This window comes from Volvox carteri (assembly GCF_000143455.1).
Source record: "Volvox carteri f. nagariensis unplaced genomic scaffold VOLCAscaffold_3, whole genome shotgun sequence".
Lineage (NCBI taxonomy): Eukaryota > Viridiplantae > Chlorophyta > Chlorophyceae > Chlamydomonadales > Volvocaceae > Volvox > Volvox carteri.
In genome coordinates this window covers 1,621,489-1,635,186 of record NW_003307546.1, presented here as the reverse complement: position 1 = coordinate 1,635,186, position 13,698 = coordinate 1,621,489, and the positions used below count along the sequence as shown (strand labels likewise).

The window sequence follows — 13,698 nt, the reverse complement described above, 5'->3', positions numbered from 1 at the left end:
GCTCCCGCTCCCGCGTTGGCTAGCTGCGTCTCCCGGGCCTAATCCTCAGCCCAAGCGTCTGACTGCTGCCGTTTATCCTCCCGTCCTTCCCTGGCTTCCGCACCCCAGGGGTGGCTTCCATGCCTTCTAATCTGTGACTCAGGAAACCGCGCCACCATTCGCTTCTCTTCTTCCACCTGGTCCTCTTAGCCCTGGCTTGGGCTGTCAGGACGAGCTTCCGACCCTTGGTACCCGTTGCCCCGATGCCGCCCTCCCCGACGTGCCTCCACAACTGCACCTCATCCATTGCTGCTGTCCGAGTTATCTCCCCTTTCTGGCTCCAAGTCCTCCTCGTCCACTTCTGGCCCCATGCACTCCGTCTGGGTGCTCCGCTACACGAGAACAATCCCGCTGGGGTTGGTCCTCCGGGCGGACACAACACAACCTACCAGCCCAAAGCAACCCAGCCTGGGTACTTCGCCGCGCGAGAGCGTAACCCCTGGGGTTGGCCTTCCGGATACATGCGACCCATCCTCCTGGCCCAAGGCAACTCAGCCTGGGTGCTTCGCCGCGCGAGAGCACACCCCCTGGGGCTGGCCTACCGGATAAACACGACGCAACCTAGCGACTCAATGCAGCTCCGCCTGGGTGCTTCGCTGTCCGAGAGCAAAACCTTGCGGGTGCGGGCCTTGCGGATAAACGCAACACAAACTACCGGACCAAAGCAACTCAACCTGGGTGCTTCGCTGCGCAAGAGCACACCCCCTGGGGCTGGCCTACCGGATAAACGCAACGCAACCTACCGGCCCAAGGCAGCTCCGCCTGGGTGCTCCGCTGTCCGAGAGCAAAACCTTGCGGGTGCGGGCCTTGCGGATAAACGCGACACAAACTACCGGACCAAAGCAACTCAACCTGGGTGCTTCGCTGCGCAAGAGCACACCTCCTGGGGCTGGCCTACCGGATAAACCCAACGCAACCTACCGGACCAAAGCAACTCAACCTGGGTGCTTCGCTGTCCGAGAGCAAAACCTGCTGGTGCGGGCCTTGCGGATAAACCCAACGCAAACTACCGGACCAAAGCAACTCAACCTGGGTGCTTCGCTGTCCGAGAGCAAAACCTTGCGGGTGCTGGCCTTGCGGATAAACGCAACACAAACTACTGGCCCAAGGCAGCTCCGCCTGGGTGCTTCGCTGTCCGAGAGCAAAACCTTGCGGGTGCTGGCCTTGCGGATAAACGCCACGCAACCTACCAACCCAAAGCAGCTCCGCCTGGGTGCTTCGCTGTCCGAGAGCAAAACCTTGCGGGTGCTGGCCTTGCGGATAAACGCCACGCAACCTACCAACCCAAAGCAGCTCCGCCTGGATGCTTCGCTGTCCGAGAGCAAAACCTTGCGGGTGCTGGCCTTGCGGATAAACGCAACGCAACCTACCGGCCCAAGGCAGCTCCGCCTGGGTGCTTCGCTGTCCGAGAGCAAAACCTTGCGGGTGCTGGCCTTGCGGATAAACACGACCCAGACTACCGGCCTAAGGCAACTCAGCCCGGGTGCTTCGCCGTGCGAGAGCATACCCGCTGGGGCTGGCCTTCCGGATAAACGCGACCCAGTCTACCGGCCTAAGGCAACTCAGCCTGGGTGCTTCGCCGCGCGAGAGCATACCCGCAGGGGCTGGCCTACCGGATAAACGCGACCCAGTCTACCGGCCTAAGGCAACTCAGCCTGGGTGCTTCGCCGCGCGAGAGCCTACCCGCTGGGGCTGGCCTTCCGGACAAACGCGACCCAGTCTACCGGCCCAAGGCAACTCAGCCTGGGTGCTTCGCCGCGCGAGAGCATACCCGCAGGGGCTGGCCTTCCGGACAAACGCGACCCAGTCTACCGGCCTAAGGCAACTCAGCCTGGGTGCTTCGCCGCGCGAGAGCATACCCGCAGGGGCTGGCCTTCCGGACAAACGCGACCCAGTCTACCGGCCTAAGGCAACTCAGCCTGGGTGCTTCGCCGCGCGAGAGCATACCCGCAGGGGCTGGCCTTCCGGACAAACGCGACCCAGTCTACCGGCCTAAGGCAACTCAGCCTGGGTGCTTCGCCGCGCGAGAGCATACCCGCAGGGGCTGGCCTTCCGGACAAACGCGACCCAGTCTACCGGCCCAAGGCAACTCAGCCTGGGTGCTTCGCCGCGCGAGAGCATACCCCCTGGGGCTGGCCTTCCGGATAAACTCTTCCTATGCTACTGGCCTAAGGCAACCCAGTCCTGGTGCTGGCCTTCCAGCTAAACGCATCTAAGCCTTCGGCCCAAGGCCACTCAGCCTGGGTACTTTACCGCGCACCCCCTGGGGCTGGCCTTTCGGATCAGCACAACGCAACGCTGGCGTTTCTCTCCCTGAGAGCATCACCCGGGTAAAGCCTACCGGCCGTGGGTACTCGTTATTGCGCAGGCTTCTTGAGTCTAGTTGCTACCCTTTGCGGGCGTAGCTCCCCGATGAGCGCAAAGCGGTCCGGGCGTTTCGGTGGGCTCCAGCTGGGCACCTGGCAGTAACCCGTGGTGATAATAAACCACGTTGAGCTCAACCTCAAAGCAGTGACCTCTCCGCCGCGGCGCCGTCCCCTCCTAGCTGGATCACACCATTCCCCAGCAAAATATGCGTAGCTGCCAAGCCTTTGCGGCCGGTTCCGGGACACCCCTTTCCCTCTTACACGCAACCGGGTAGGCCTAGTTGCAGCTGGCTGCGCCTGCTTTCAGACAACATGCATGGCTTCAGTGTGCATGGGCTCACGTGCATTGGCGGTGCAAATTCTCAGGCTAGCTTGTGGTGGGAGTATTGGTGGGAGTATTTTCTTTCGGTGCCGTGCAAAGGGGTTTAGAGGCCTCCGCATCTGTAATAGCAGTTGGCAGACAAGTTGATGGTGGGTTTTAGTAGATGTTACAAACTATTTGCCTTTTTATTGCCTTAACGTTGATTACAGGCGGTCAAGGTGCTTTCATCGGATTGCGTGCCGTCGTGGTGTAATGGAAGTTGGGCTGAACGTCGATGCTGGTACGGGATTATTCCCATTATTGCCGTCATAGATGTAATAACCGAAAACGTTCTATAAATATTTCCGTTAACATAACCAGCTATTGGTCTTTCCATTGTCGGAAGCAGCTCGTCGGGACCGAGCGGGCAACCACCGAATGCTCCTTACTGCTGGATATGGCCCTGTAACCTCAATTAAAACCATAAACGCTGGAGGCAAAATACTGCATACGAATGTGCTTCAATGCCCGGCCGGTTACGTTGCGCCTCCACAAGTCAGCCGCTCGTCCTACCTTGGCATTGCGTACGACGGGAGTCAACAAATAGCTTCCCCAGGTGCCTCAATACCAAAACAAGTTCAATACCTGTTCCGAGCATTAGATTTGTTTTTCATATCCTAAGAAGAAAGGTGCTTGAGCTAATGAAAGTTTAGATACCGCCTGCACACGCACCGCCGATTAAATCGATGCGCTTTACGACCAGTGGCGGCTTACACGAAGCCGCTCTATGTGAAAATATCTCTGAATATAAACTTGCAAGTGGAGCTGACCTGAACTTTACATACCTGCATGCCAAGGGCGATCGCCGCAGAGCGCGTGATACGCCTGTACTCGCTTCACTTTCCCTTTCGCGGTCCAAAGTGCAGCAAGGGCCGCGCTCGCTGCTTGCATCGCTTACTGGGCTTTCCCTCCTCTTCCAGGGCAGGTGAGATAATGCCAAGCGGCAAAGCGGGCATAGCGGCTGCAAGACTTCATGTTTTATGGAATGATCTGTGCCCATGTAATCTATCATATTCAGGCTTGATAGGAAAGCCGTGCAACGTTGCGCGGCTCACCTGCCCAATTTTTGACTCGTTGCCATTGTTGCCATGACCTAAATTAAACAGGGATGCAGGCCTTCGAAAGACCTTTAACTCCATAGATGCTGATGGCAAGGTAAACAGAAATGATCGCTGCCTTGCCGGGTGCCGTCATCTCCTGTATGCACGAGCGTAACCTGTTCGCAACTCGGTCCTTTCAAGTTTCTCATAGCTACCTTGTGTCGCCATTTTTAATCTGTACACTGAGTGCATCGGAAGGGCACAGGTACTGCTGCGTCGGGGACTCGTCTTGCCTTTCTCGGCATGCGTCCCCGGTCACATAGCATTGCTGTTTGGCGATTGTTGCACTGGTGCAGCCTCAGACCTTGCAAAAAAGATGGACACGATAAGCCTGGCCACACTGTCCTTGGCTGTTCCATCCGTTACGAGCAAACTTGCGAAATTCTGAAGGCGTTCACCACAACCCACGCTCATACCATCCGAGCATCAAACCAGCTAAGTGAGCCATACCAATTTTAAGAGACCGTTCATTCCGAAACCATTATTTCTCCTTCCTCTGCGGTGCACGGCCCACTGTTAAACCCCTCTTCCTTCTTTCGCCTCACTGCCAACCGCACCGTCAGCGCTAGGCACGCTAACAACGCAAACGCTGATTCCAGCCTCCCCGTCCTCCCATCCTTCCACATGAAACCGAACCCCCATCTATATCCCGCCTGGCTGACCACCACTTACCTTTCCTCGTGTCTTCATCCCACCCACAGGGCCACATAACGGAGAAAGATCTGGAGACGTACGCCACTCGGAACGGCCTCCCCGCCAGCTACGTGGCTCCCTTTGTGGATGCAGTGCGCGCCACAGCCAAAGGCGGCAACGCGACTGTCGGCCGCAGTAGCACCAGCACTAGCAGCAAGCACCAGCAGGCAGACGCGGGGACAGAGGATGCGGAGGGGGAGGAGGAGGATGCGGAGCTCACGTTCGCCATGTTCCGTCGGTTTGTTCGCAGTCGCGAGGAGGCGCTGCGGAGGGCCTTCAACTTGTTCGACCAGGGTGAGGGCCCGTGGACGGGCGGGAAGGGGGCATGCACACGCACATGCACATGCAGAAAGGATCGGACGAATGCCGACGTCCTTAAGGAGAAAGGGGGGGAAGTTCGGGGATGGGGAAAAGCTGGGCGGATTGGTTTCGTGGACCCAGATCAGGTTTGGGGCAGGGCAAGAGTAACTGCCTTTTTATCCCGAATTCCTCTTCCTGCTTGCAGTTGTTCGTCTGTGTGTTCGTCTGTCCGTGTATCTGCCTGGTTGCCACCTGTCTGCTTTTATCTTCCGGATTGTAGCGTATCGCATTTTTTGGCTGTGAGTGGCTGACTGTTGTTCTTGATCTTGTTGTTGGTGATCGTCGTGGTGGTGGTGCTTGGGTTGCGTTGTGATTCGCAGATGGTGACGGCCGCATATCAGTGGACGACCTGGACGCCTCTTTAGCCCGAGTGGCGGTCTGCTGCCCTAAGACTCGCTGCATATATCGGTGTCGTACTCGGATAGCAAAACAGCTGTATTCCAAGGCGGCTTCGGAACACGGGTGGGTAGATGCCGCCGTATGTATGTCGCCGGGCTGCTGCTGCTGATCGCTGGTGTGGCGGTATCGCTGTTGGGCCCGTTGGGGCGTAACTTCGCACGCCGCCACCTGTGAACCCCCCTCGCCTTGGCCTACATGCATGCGGTGCATTGTCGGAAACAGTCCGAAAGTTGACTCATCCCGTACTGGCCGCATTCATTCGCTCCACTTCAGCACCGAAGCCCCTCTGCCCGCTGCTGACCCGGCTGCAGCTACCTAGGGCTGCCCGAGTTCCGGGACTTCTTCTTGTTGTTGCCTCAACAGGACATGCTGGTGGAGTATTGGGTGGCGGCGGGGGCGGCGCCCGAGCTGTCAGATAAGGTGTCCGTTGCTCGCACAGGGGACGGCGCGGGCGCCAAGGGTTCTCCGTGGGGTGAGGCGGGTGGGCTGGGCTTGGGGGTTGGGGTGAGGCGGAGTGGGGTGTGGCAGGCGGGGGGGGAGCTGGACGCTGGAGCTGGGCTACGGGGCGGGGGTTTGGACCCCCGGGTGGGGGCCCGGAGGCGTCCGTGGGGTGGGGTGGAGGAGTGTGTTGGGCATGGATATATGCTGGTTACGGAGCCGCTGGGGACGCCTTGTTTGCTTTGAAATGAAGATGCTTTGAGGGCGCCCAATGGCTTTTTGGAGGAGTGCTGCTGCTGTGAAGGAAGGAGCACGGAGATCACCTGCTGTTGCTCTGCTGCTGCTTCTGCACCTGGCTGCGGCCCAGCCCTCTCGCTAAGATACACCCTAGCGCTTGAGTTCCCCGCGTATCCCCGCCAGCCGTTGCCACTGCTCCTCAGTGCGGTGTCGGCGGGACAGGAGATGACTCCGCTGACAAGCACCGCACCGGTTAGCGCTCCTAAAGTGCCCTTAAGCGAAAAGACGAGCACGAAGCTTTCACGTGGCAGGCACCTAGGGTCCTTACTTGCCGCTGGACACCTTTCCTTGATCGCCGTCGTACATGCTTAACCCTGGCGCTTATGCTGGTGGTGGTGGTGGTGGTGGGCGCGCATATCCGCAGGCCATTTACTCGCGGGCGCTGTAGCGGGTGCCACCTCCCGCACCGCCACAGCCCCCCTGGAGACACTGAGGCTGGCGGCCATGGCGGGGCAGCTGCAGAGCAGGAGCCTGGTTCAGGTGTGTGTGGGGGGGAGGGGGGGGAAGAGATGGAGCTGGGGCGGGGGTAGAGGGGGTTGGAGAGGGGAGGGGCTACGGGGTAGGAGAAGCACGGAGGTGATAACAGACAGACATGCATGCAGAAAGGTGGACAGGAATGCACAACTGGGGCAGAAGAGGGTGTGGCGTGGCGGGGTTGCGAATGCGCTCACCCGTCCTGCCAACCTCCTGGGGCTGTCTGCAAGAGTCTGCAGGTGGGATAAACGTAGGAAACCCGGGGTGGACACGAAGGCGCGACAAAATCGCTGAACTGAGGTTTAGCTAGAGGGCTGAGGGCCCCCGAAAACAACCCTCGTTACAGCTGAGTCCTTCAATCCCGATCCCCCAAAAGAACTGTACGACAACGGAAACCAGACAACCGGCGAAAGCGTCTCGCTGCTGTTCAGGTGGTCCTCCGCTTCCCGGAGCAGAGCCTTCACGCCCCAAGCCGTACCCCAACAAGTTCTGTTCCCCGCCCTTTCCGACCCTCCCGCCCCTCCCGCCCAGGCCGCCAGCGATATCGTCTCCGCACAGGGCTGGCGGGGCCTGTACCGGGGCAACCTGCTCAACGTGATGCGGTCAGCGCCGCAGAAGGCCCTGGACTTCTTTGTGTTCGATGCCTTCAAACGCATCATTGGGGACGACACCCACTTGCAGATCTTCGTGGCGGCGGGTGAGCGCCCCGGGGGGGGGGATGGGGCCCGGGGCACACAGCGGGGTGGTGCGGTGTTGCAAGGATAATGTGTGGTATATGAAGGATATGCCGGTGTGTGGGGTATGAAGGGAAGTTGAGGGAAAGGGAAAGGGGCTAGGACTGATCATACAGCCGCCTGCCCTCAGAACACCTGTTCCTGAGCCCCACCCTCCGCACCCCACCCCGCTTCTACCTCAGGCCTCGCAGGGTGCACGAGCTGGGTGGCGCTTTACCCGCTGGAAGTCGTACGATCAAGGATCACCGTTGCAGCGGCAGCAGCGGCCGCCGCCGCAGCCGCCGGCTCCGCCGCCGGCGGCACTGCCTCCTGCCTCGCCTCTCCTTCCCCCCACCGTGCCGTTCCGGGTCTTGCGGAGGCCCTGGGCTCCATTGTACGACGTGAGGGAGTGGGGGCGCTGTATCGGGGACTGGGGCCCTCCGTGGCGGCAATCTTCCCCGAGGCCGCCATCACGTACGGCTTGCATGACGCGCTCAAGAAGGCCTACACGCGGATCGCGCGGGAGGAGCCGGGAGTGGCGCCGTCGCTGGCGGCCGGGGTGCTGTCCGCGTTTATGGGGCAGCTGGTGTCGTTCCCGTTGGAGACGGTGTCTCGGCGGCTGCAGGTGGCGCAGGGCGCTGGCGGGCTCGCGGGAGCGGCGGCGGTGGTGCGGGGCTTGCTGCGGGAGGGCGGTCCGGCAGCGCTGTACAGGCGAGTACGATGTGTTTGGAATATTCGGAATTTTTAATAACAAAAACAACGGTTGTTATGTTTAATAAGCGCATACGCATAGTAGGTGAACACGCATATTCGTGGAGCTGTGTAAAGCTGAAGCTGAGCCGCGAAGAGAAAAGATATTATTTTCTTTATGGGTGTGACGACGGCAGCACACTTTCTGTCTTCGTGTCCGCATGCGTGATCTGTTCAAGATAAATAACGATGCAAAGTGGCGCTCACGCGCTCAGGGGTTGCCATGATGGAGGTAGGGGTAAGGGATATCCATTAACTTGAGCACCGCAGCGGCGGTTCTCCCCACCGCAGCCGCCCACCTGAAGTACTCGTGCACTGCACTAGCACGGCGCACCCGACGTCACCCCCTGTTAATATCGACCCGACTCCGTCCTCACTCCCCCCTCTCTACCTTGCCCCCATCCGGGGCCCCTGGCTTTTCCCGTCTGTCGGCGGCGGCTGTGGCTGTGCAGGGGCATCGGCGCCGCCACTCTCCGGCTTGTGCCCATGGCCTGCGTGTCGTTTGGCACCTACGAGGCCGTGCGTGCGCTCATAGTGACCTGGGAGCAACGCTGTGAGGAGCAGCAGGTCAAGAAGATGCTCACGTCCCGGTGAGGGGGTGGGTGGGGGGTGGCAGTAAGTGGCGTCGTCGTTAGGATTTCGGACTCGGACTGGACTGGGCTGGGTGAGGTGCAGGGTGACCGCATTCATGTAGAGGAGAGGGGGAGAGGAGGGGGGCCGTGTGGTTGTGACGGAGCCCGGAAAGCACGGGCGGTACACATGCGCGTGCATGTGTGTATGTGCGTGTGCGTCTGTGTGTGTGCGTCTATGTGTGTGTGTTGTGTGTGTGTGTGTTGTGTGTGTGTGTTGTGTGTGTGTGGACAAGGGGAGAAGGGGGGGTTCTGGTGGGAGGTTCCTGTTTGGACTGGCATGTGGAGTGTACCTGTGGTAGCAGGTTTGGACCGGCTTGTGGCAGTTGGTGGACCGAGGGAGGGGTAGCGACTGCCGCTGCCGCGCAACACCTCTTGACCTTTCAACCCGTCCTTCCGCCTTCCGCACCGCCCCTCCTTCGGCAGTCGTTTTTCATACATGTAGTCACCATCGTGTGCTGACGTGTTCTCCCATTACCCCCCCCCCTCCACCCTCCCATCGCCGGCCCACTGCTCTCCCATTGCCCTCCCCCCACCGCTGCAGCTGTGTACCGCTGGTTCTCACGGGGCCCGATGGTGGCAAGGAGGTGGTGGGTCGCATCTGCACACCCGCTGGCTCTCAGTCACCCGGCTTGTGTGGACCCGGAGGTGCCTCCTGCCCGGGTTCCGGAGCGCCGGAGGGTACCACCGCCCCCTCCTCCCCCTGCTCCTCTACCTCCATGGCAATGAGGTTGGACCTCACCCAAGTTCTGGAGGGAAGCCCGCAAGGGGGGGGTAACACTGCCGGTTGTGGTACAGAGTGCGATGCGGGGGCGGTAAGAGCGGGAGGTTGCGGTGCCGGCTTCGCCGCTGCTGCGGCGCCGCCTCCAGTAGCGTCTTGGGCGCCATGCACGACCGCTTTCTCCTCCTCCTCCTCCTCCCCCCCGGCGTCGGAGGCAGCAGTTGGAGCCCACGGCGGTCGCTGCGGTGGCAGCATTTCCTCCATCCGGGGATGTGGATGTCCCGGGGCGGGCTCCGGCGGGTAAACCAGCCAGCGTGAGGGAGTGTGAGGAGGGCACGTGGGGAGGCCCTGCCTGGACTTGGCGCATTGGGTTTTGAGGCATTGAGAGGCTTTGAGGGGTTGGAGCGACCTTGCGGTCGACCGAGCGAGCGGCGCTGCATTGCGCGGAGGGGTCACGTACAGCGCAGGATAGCAGCGTTGGTGGAGACGTGTGGAAGGTAGGGAGGAGGAGGGGGAGGAGGAGGAGAGGAGGGGCCGTGCAGCTGCAGTCCCGTCAGCATGCCGCTGCTTCGCCTGCCCGCCCGCCCGCCTGCCTGTACCACCCCCACCCCAGCGCTGGGAGAGCGGCGGGAATGTTTTGCCGGTGTGGGTGTGTGTGGCAGTTGCCAGTATCACGAGTAGCGAAGTAGGCGAGGCGCTGGGAGGCCGAAGAAGGACAATGATGACATGAGAATTCCTCAAGTAGGTCCCTGAGAGCGCCCGGTGCTGCGAGGACCCGGTCCTCCTTGTTGAGGTCTCCTCTAATGGGGTAGGTGTGACCGGGGCGCTGCACTGCGCCATGTGTTGGTTTCGGAGCAGAGGACCCAGAGGACTTAGCCCTGCAGGAACAGCAGCTGGGATGTGAGGCACGTATCAGGCTAGCTGGCCGGAACTGGTTGGGGGGCATAGGAGTTCGACGTGGGGAGCGTGCGGGGTAGAGCAGAGCAGCCATCTAGAAAGAGAAGACAAGAGAAGACAAGTGTGCCACTGCTACTGATAACAAATAATATATACCTTGGCCTCGAGGAAGGCGGCGGAGGAGGAGGAGGGTGAGTCAGCGATCAATATTAGCACACGCTTTTGCGTGTGTGGGATGCCGGAGGGCCGGGCAAGAGTGCAGTCCATGGCCAAGGTTAAATGGGGGGGAGATGGGGATGGAAAGAAGTGGGGGTGCAGGGCAGGGCAGGGCTGCAGGTTACAGCGTGTCAGTGTGGTGGCTCCCCCGTCCAATGACGGCCCCAGATCCCGGAACTTGTACTATTACTTTTGGATACCACTGTTGCAGACGACCCATGTCCTACAGGACGCACAGAGGGCGACACTCACTTCCCGGCTCCTGATAGCGGCTGTGTACAATGTTGAGCCACGTGTGTGTGTGCGTGTGTGTGTCTCTGCGCTGCGCTACTTTGTTGCTGTCGCGCAGTCGCTGAAGCAATGGACTGGGGGTTATACGGGAGACATTGCTGTCGTTTTAGACTTACAGCAGTCAGTTGTGGAAGCAGACGCGGCTGCGTTTGGTCAGGTGGCTTGTTGAAGCGCCCGGGGTTTTGTTTCTTGGCAGCTTTATCATTTTCCTGATCCTTGCGCGGTGATTTGGATCTGCGACTGTTGTATCAGCTCTCATTTCCGTGCGCTCTTCGCCGCCGTCGCTGGGACAGCGGGCTTTATTTTGCTCATAGGAACTTAACTTTTAACTAATTTAAGCGGGCAGCGTTTGTGACTTTTTGTTGCAACGACGGGGATGCTGAACGAGCTGGCGAGGAACGGCGATTTTCGTCGTGTATGTGTTATACTTGGGTGTACGAATTTTCGACTAGCTAATTAGTCGGGCGCAACAAATCCAAATAGCTTTTCGAAAAATTATTCAGTTGTTTTGGAAATGGTGGAGGAGCGCTGCGCCCGACATCAAACTATTCTTGTGTGGGCATTTATACAGATTACCTTTGCTTCTGCTTAGGCATGGCGGCGTTTGCGAACCCGGAACGAGCTCCTATACGTATTGTCTGCTGGATCCGGGCGGCTCGCCTTGGAAGGTTCCTCTTTCCTCCCTCACTGTGGGGCTGATGTGACGTTGTCTGTTGCCTCACTACATGATGATAGCATTCAATATCATCTCATGTTGTTCCGTTTTGGGGCTCCGGTGCACCAAAATCCTTGTCTTGTACACTGCTGGACTGGCTCTCTCTCTCTCATGCCCTCCTTTCTTAGAAGTAAGAATGCAGGACATTCTTTTGTGCACTTCTTCGCCATTTGCCCATTCTGCCGTCTGGTTTGCCTTGCTCGAGGGTGGGGAAATGGCCTTGTGTGGTTTTGTGTCAAAAATCTGAGTAAAGCAAGGGTGGCCGAGCGCTCGTTCAACGGGCAAAAGGAGGCACGGCTGCTTGATGCTGGGGGCGCGTGACGATTGCGCCTAGGACCCTTTTTGACAGTCAGGGGAGGGCGGGCGAGAGGGACGGACATCGGGTTCTGATGCGCAACATCATGGGTGCGCTTGTTGCTTGCCCGATTTTGTTTTTTATAACTTTACGGATCGCTGCGAGAGCAGCCGGCTGCTGCGCCAACCCTCAGCCCCTTGCTGTGGATGCTGCCAGGGCGCGATCAGAAGGCATGGCTCCTTGTAAGCTTACCCTGTTTTGAGTGTTGCAAATGTCGATCTTGAATATATTGTAGATATTTGGATATATTAAGCGCGGACCGAGGGTTCGTTCCCATGTGGAAGTCATGAGCAGTTTTCTGAGCTGTTGCTACCGCCGGCACCAGCATTGCCGCCACGCCAAGCGGATTTGCATCACGGGCCTGCCTGCGTGCATGTGTGTGTCTGTATGTGTGCCTGTTTCTCCATACCGGTACATTCATTCATGGCGCGTGGACAATGCAGCAGCCTGCTCGGGACATTGGCGGGAAAAGCCACCGTGGCGCAACATGCGTTCTTTCGCTACCGTGCGGGCACTGGCTGACCGGCGACTTCAGGTTAGCGAACCATATAGGACGGCCTGTCAAGGGCAACACAGTTCGCGGCGGCTTTTGGGCTTTGGCAGCCTCGGCTCACGTACTCCGCCATCAGCTGCTAACACGACCCCGCTTATGTAGGCCAGGGCGGCAACTTGCACCGGTCAGCCCTGGTTCGGGGCGATTTGGGGCGAGGGGCCGCCTCTGACTTCTGACCATGGTTCCCAAACTCTGGATAACTTCTGCTGTACAGTTTAATCAAATTCAAATTAAAGTGGCAAGCTCCTGCCCATCAGGGTCAAGCAGACGCCGACAGCAGCCCTTCTGGCTTTGCCAATTCTTTTCAGGGTACAAGACAGCACACAACCGCGACGAACTGCACAAGCAGACGTCCGCATCAGACTGACAGGCTTCAGTCGCCAACCGTAGAGGCCACTGATTTTACATTGGCATCCAATTGATAGTCAAGGTGCAGAAAAAAGCTTTGGAATCCGGGTAAAAAGTGTCAGCGCCCGCCTCGTGACGTGGTCGCCACTGTTGCCATTCCCGTAATCATGGCCCGCACCACATCACCCACATCACACATCATGAACTAAACCCGTACATGCATTCTCATATCCCCTGCTCTATTGCAGTACTGAGCGAACCAACAAATCCTCCTAGGACCTACGAAGCCACCTTGAGAACTACCGCGTAAATGGGCTTTAAAAACCCCGCCTTCAAGTCATTCGAAGTTGTCGGCACGAGCAGAGGAATTCTTACTGTGCCGAACAGACAACCCACTGCCAGAGGATGGCCACGCCTATAAACCCGCAGTCCCCTCAAAAGCCCAACGGCCAGCCCGTCGTAGACCTGGACCCTGCTGCGCATGCAGCGAAAACTGCTACTGCTGCTGCCGATGCAAAGCCCAGAACGATCAGCTTTCCAGAGCGGAAGGAGAGACGGCTTTGCTTAGACAGAAGGCTGGCTGGCTACTGATGTCCACGTCCTCCGTATATCAGAACCCAAAGCAGGCAGGGGCTTGTTGCTGCCAGACTGCCGTTTAATTGCTTACCCCAGCCACAGCAACTGGCCCAGGGTTGGTCTAGGTTTAGTGGTGAGCATGCCCACGAGGATGATGGTCGGAATGAAGCCCCAGTGGACTATGGGCTGCGGCACGCAAGGTGAAGCAACACATTGGCGATCAGATCGACAATTCCCGATAGGTTGCGGCACTTAATAAACCACGACCAATAGGCGTGTTAAAATGCAGCGCGGAAAGCGATGTGCTCTAAAAGCAAGGGAACTTATCCAGGCGGCACGCAAAAACTCACCTTGCCGTAGGTTATGGCCACGTCTAAGGCGCTTTCAAGCTTTTTCATAACTTCTGT

The 13,698-nt window shown here is 58.9% G+C and overlaps 2 protein-coding genes across 2 annotated transcripts; both read left to right on the top strand.

The window, feature by feature from the left end:
* Window positions 1-1,020: 1,020 nt before the first annotated feature.
* VOLCADRAFT_31391 (uncharacterized protein) lies at window positions 1,021-1,497 on the top strand (the record flags this gene model as incomplete). The annotated part of the gene is made up of 1 exon (XM_002946553.1): window positions 1,021-1,497. A coding segment is annotated over one exon (477 nt), but the record flags the coding sequence as incomplete, so codon positions are not given.
* Window positions 1,498-3,230: 1,733 nt separating this feature from the next.
* On the top strand, window positions 3,231-12,586 carry mitc12 (mitochondrial substrate carrier; the record flags this gene model as incomplete). The annotated part of the gene is made up of 16 exons (XM_002946552.1): window positions 3,231-3,261; window positions 3,687-3,691; window positions 4,568-4,853; window positions 5,240-5,381; window positions 5,630-5,822; window positions 6,197-6,245; window positions 6,469-6,533; window positions 7,059-7,224; window positions 7,444-7,945; window positions 8,443-8,580; window positions 9,164-9,267; window positions 9,350-9,434; window positions 9,555-9,654; window positions 9,954-9,989; window positions 10,803-10,901; window positions 12,470-12,586. 16 exons carry the CDS (start codon window positions 3,231-3,233, stop codon window positions 12,584-12,586), a joined length of 2,118 nt encoding a protein of 705 aa, XP_002946598.1.
* Window positions 12,587-13,698: the final 1,112 nt, after the last annotated feature.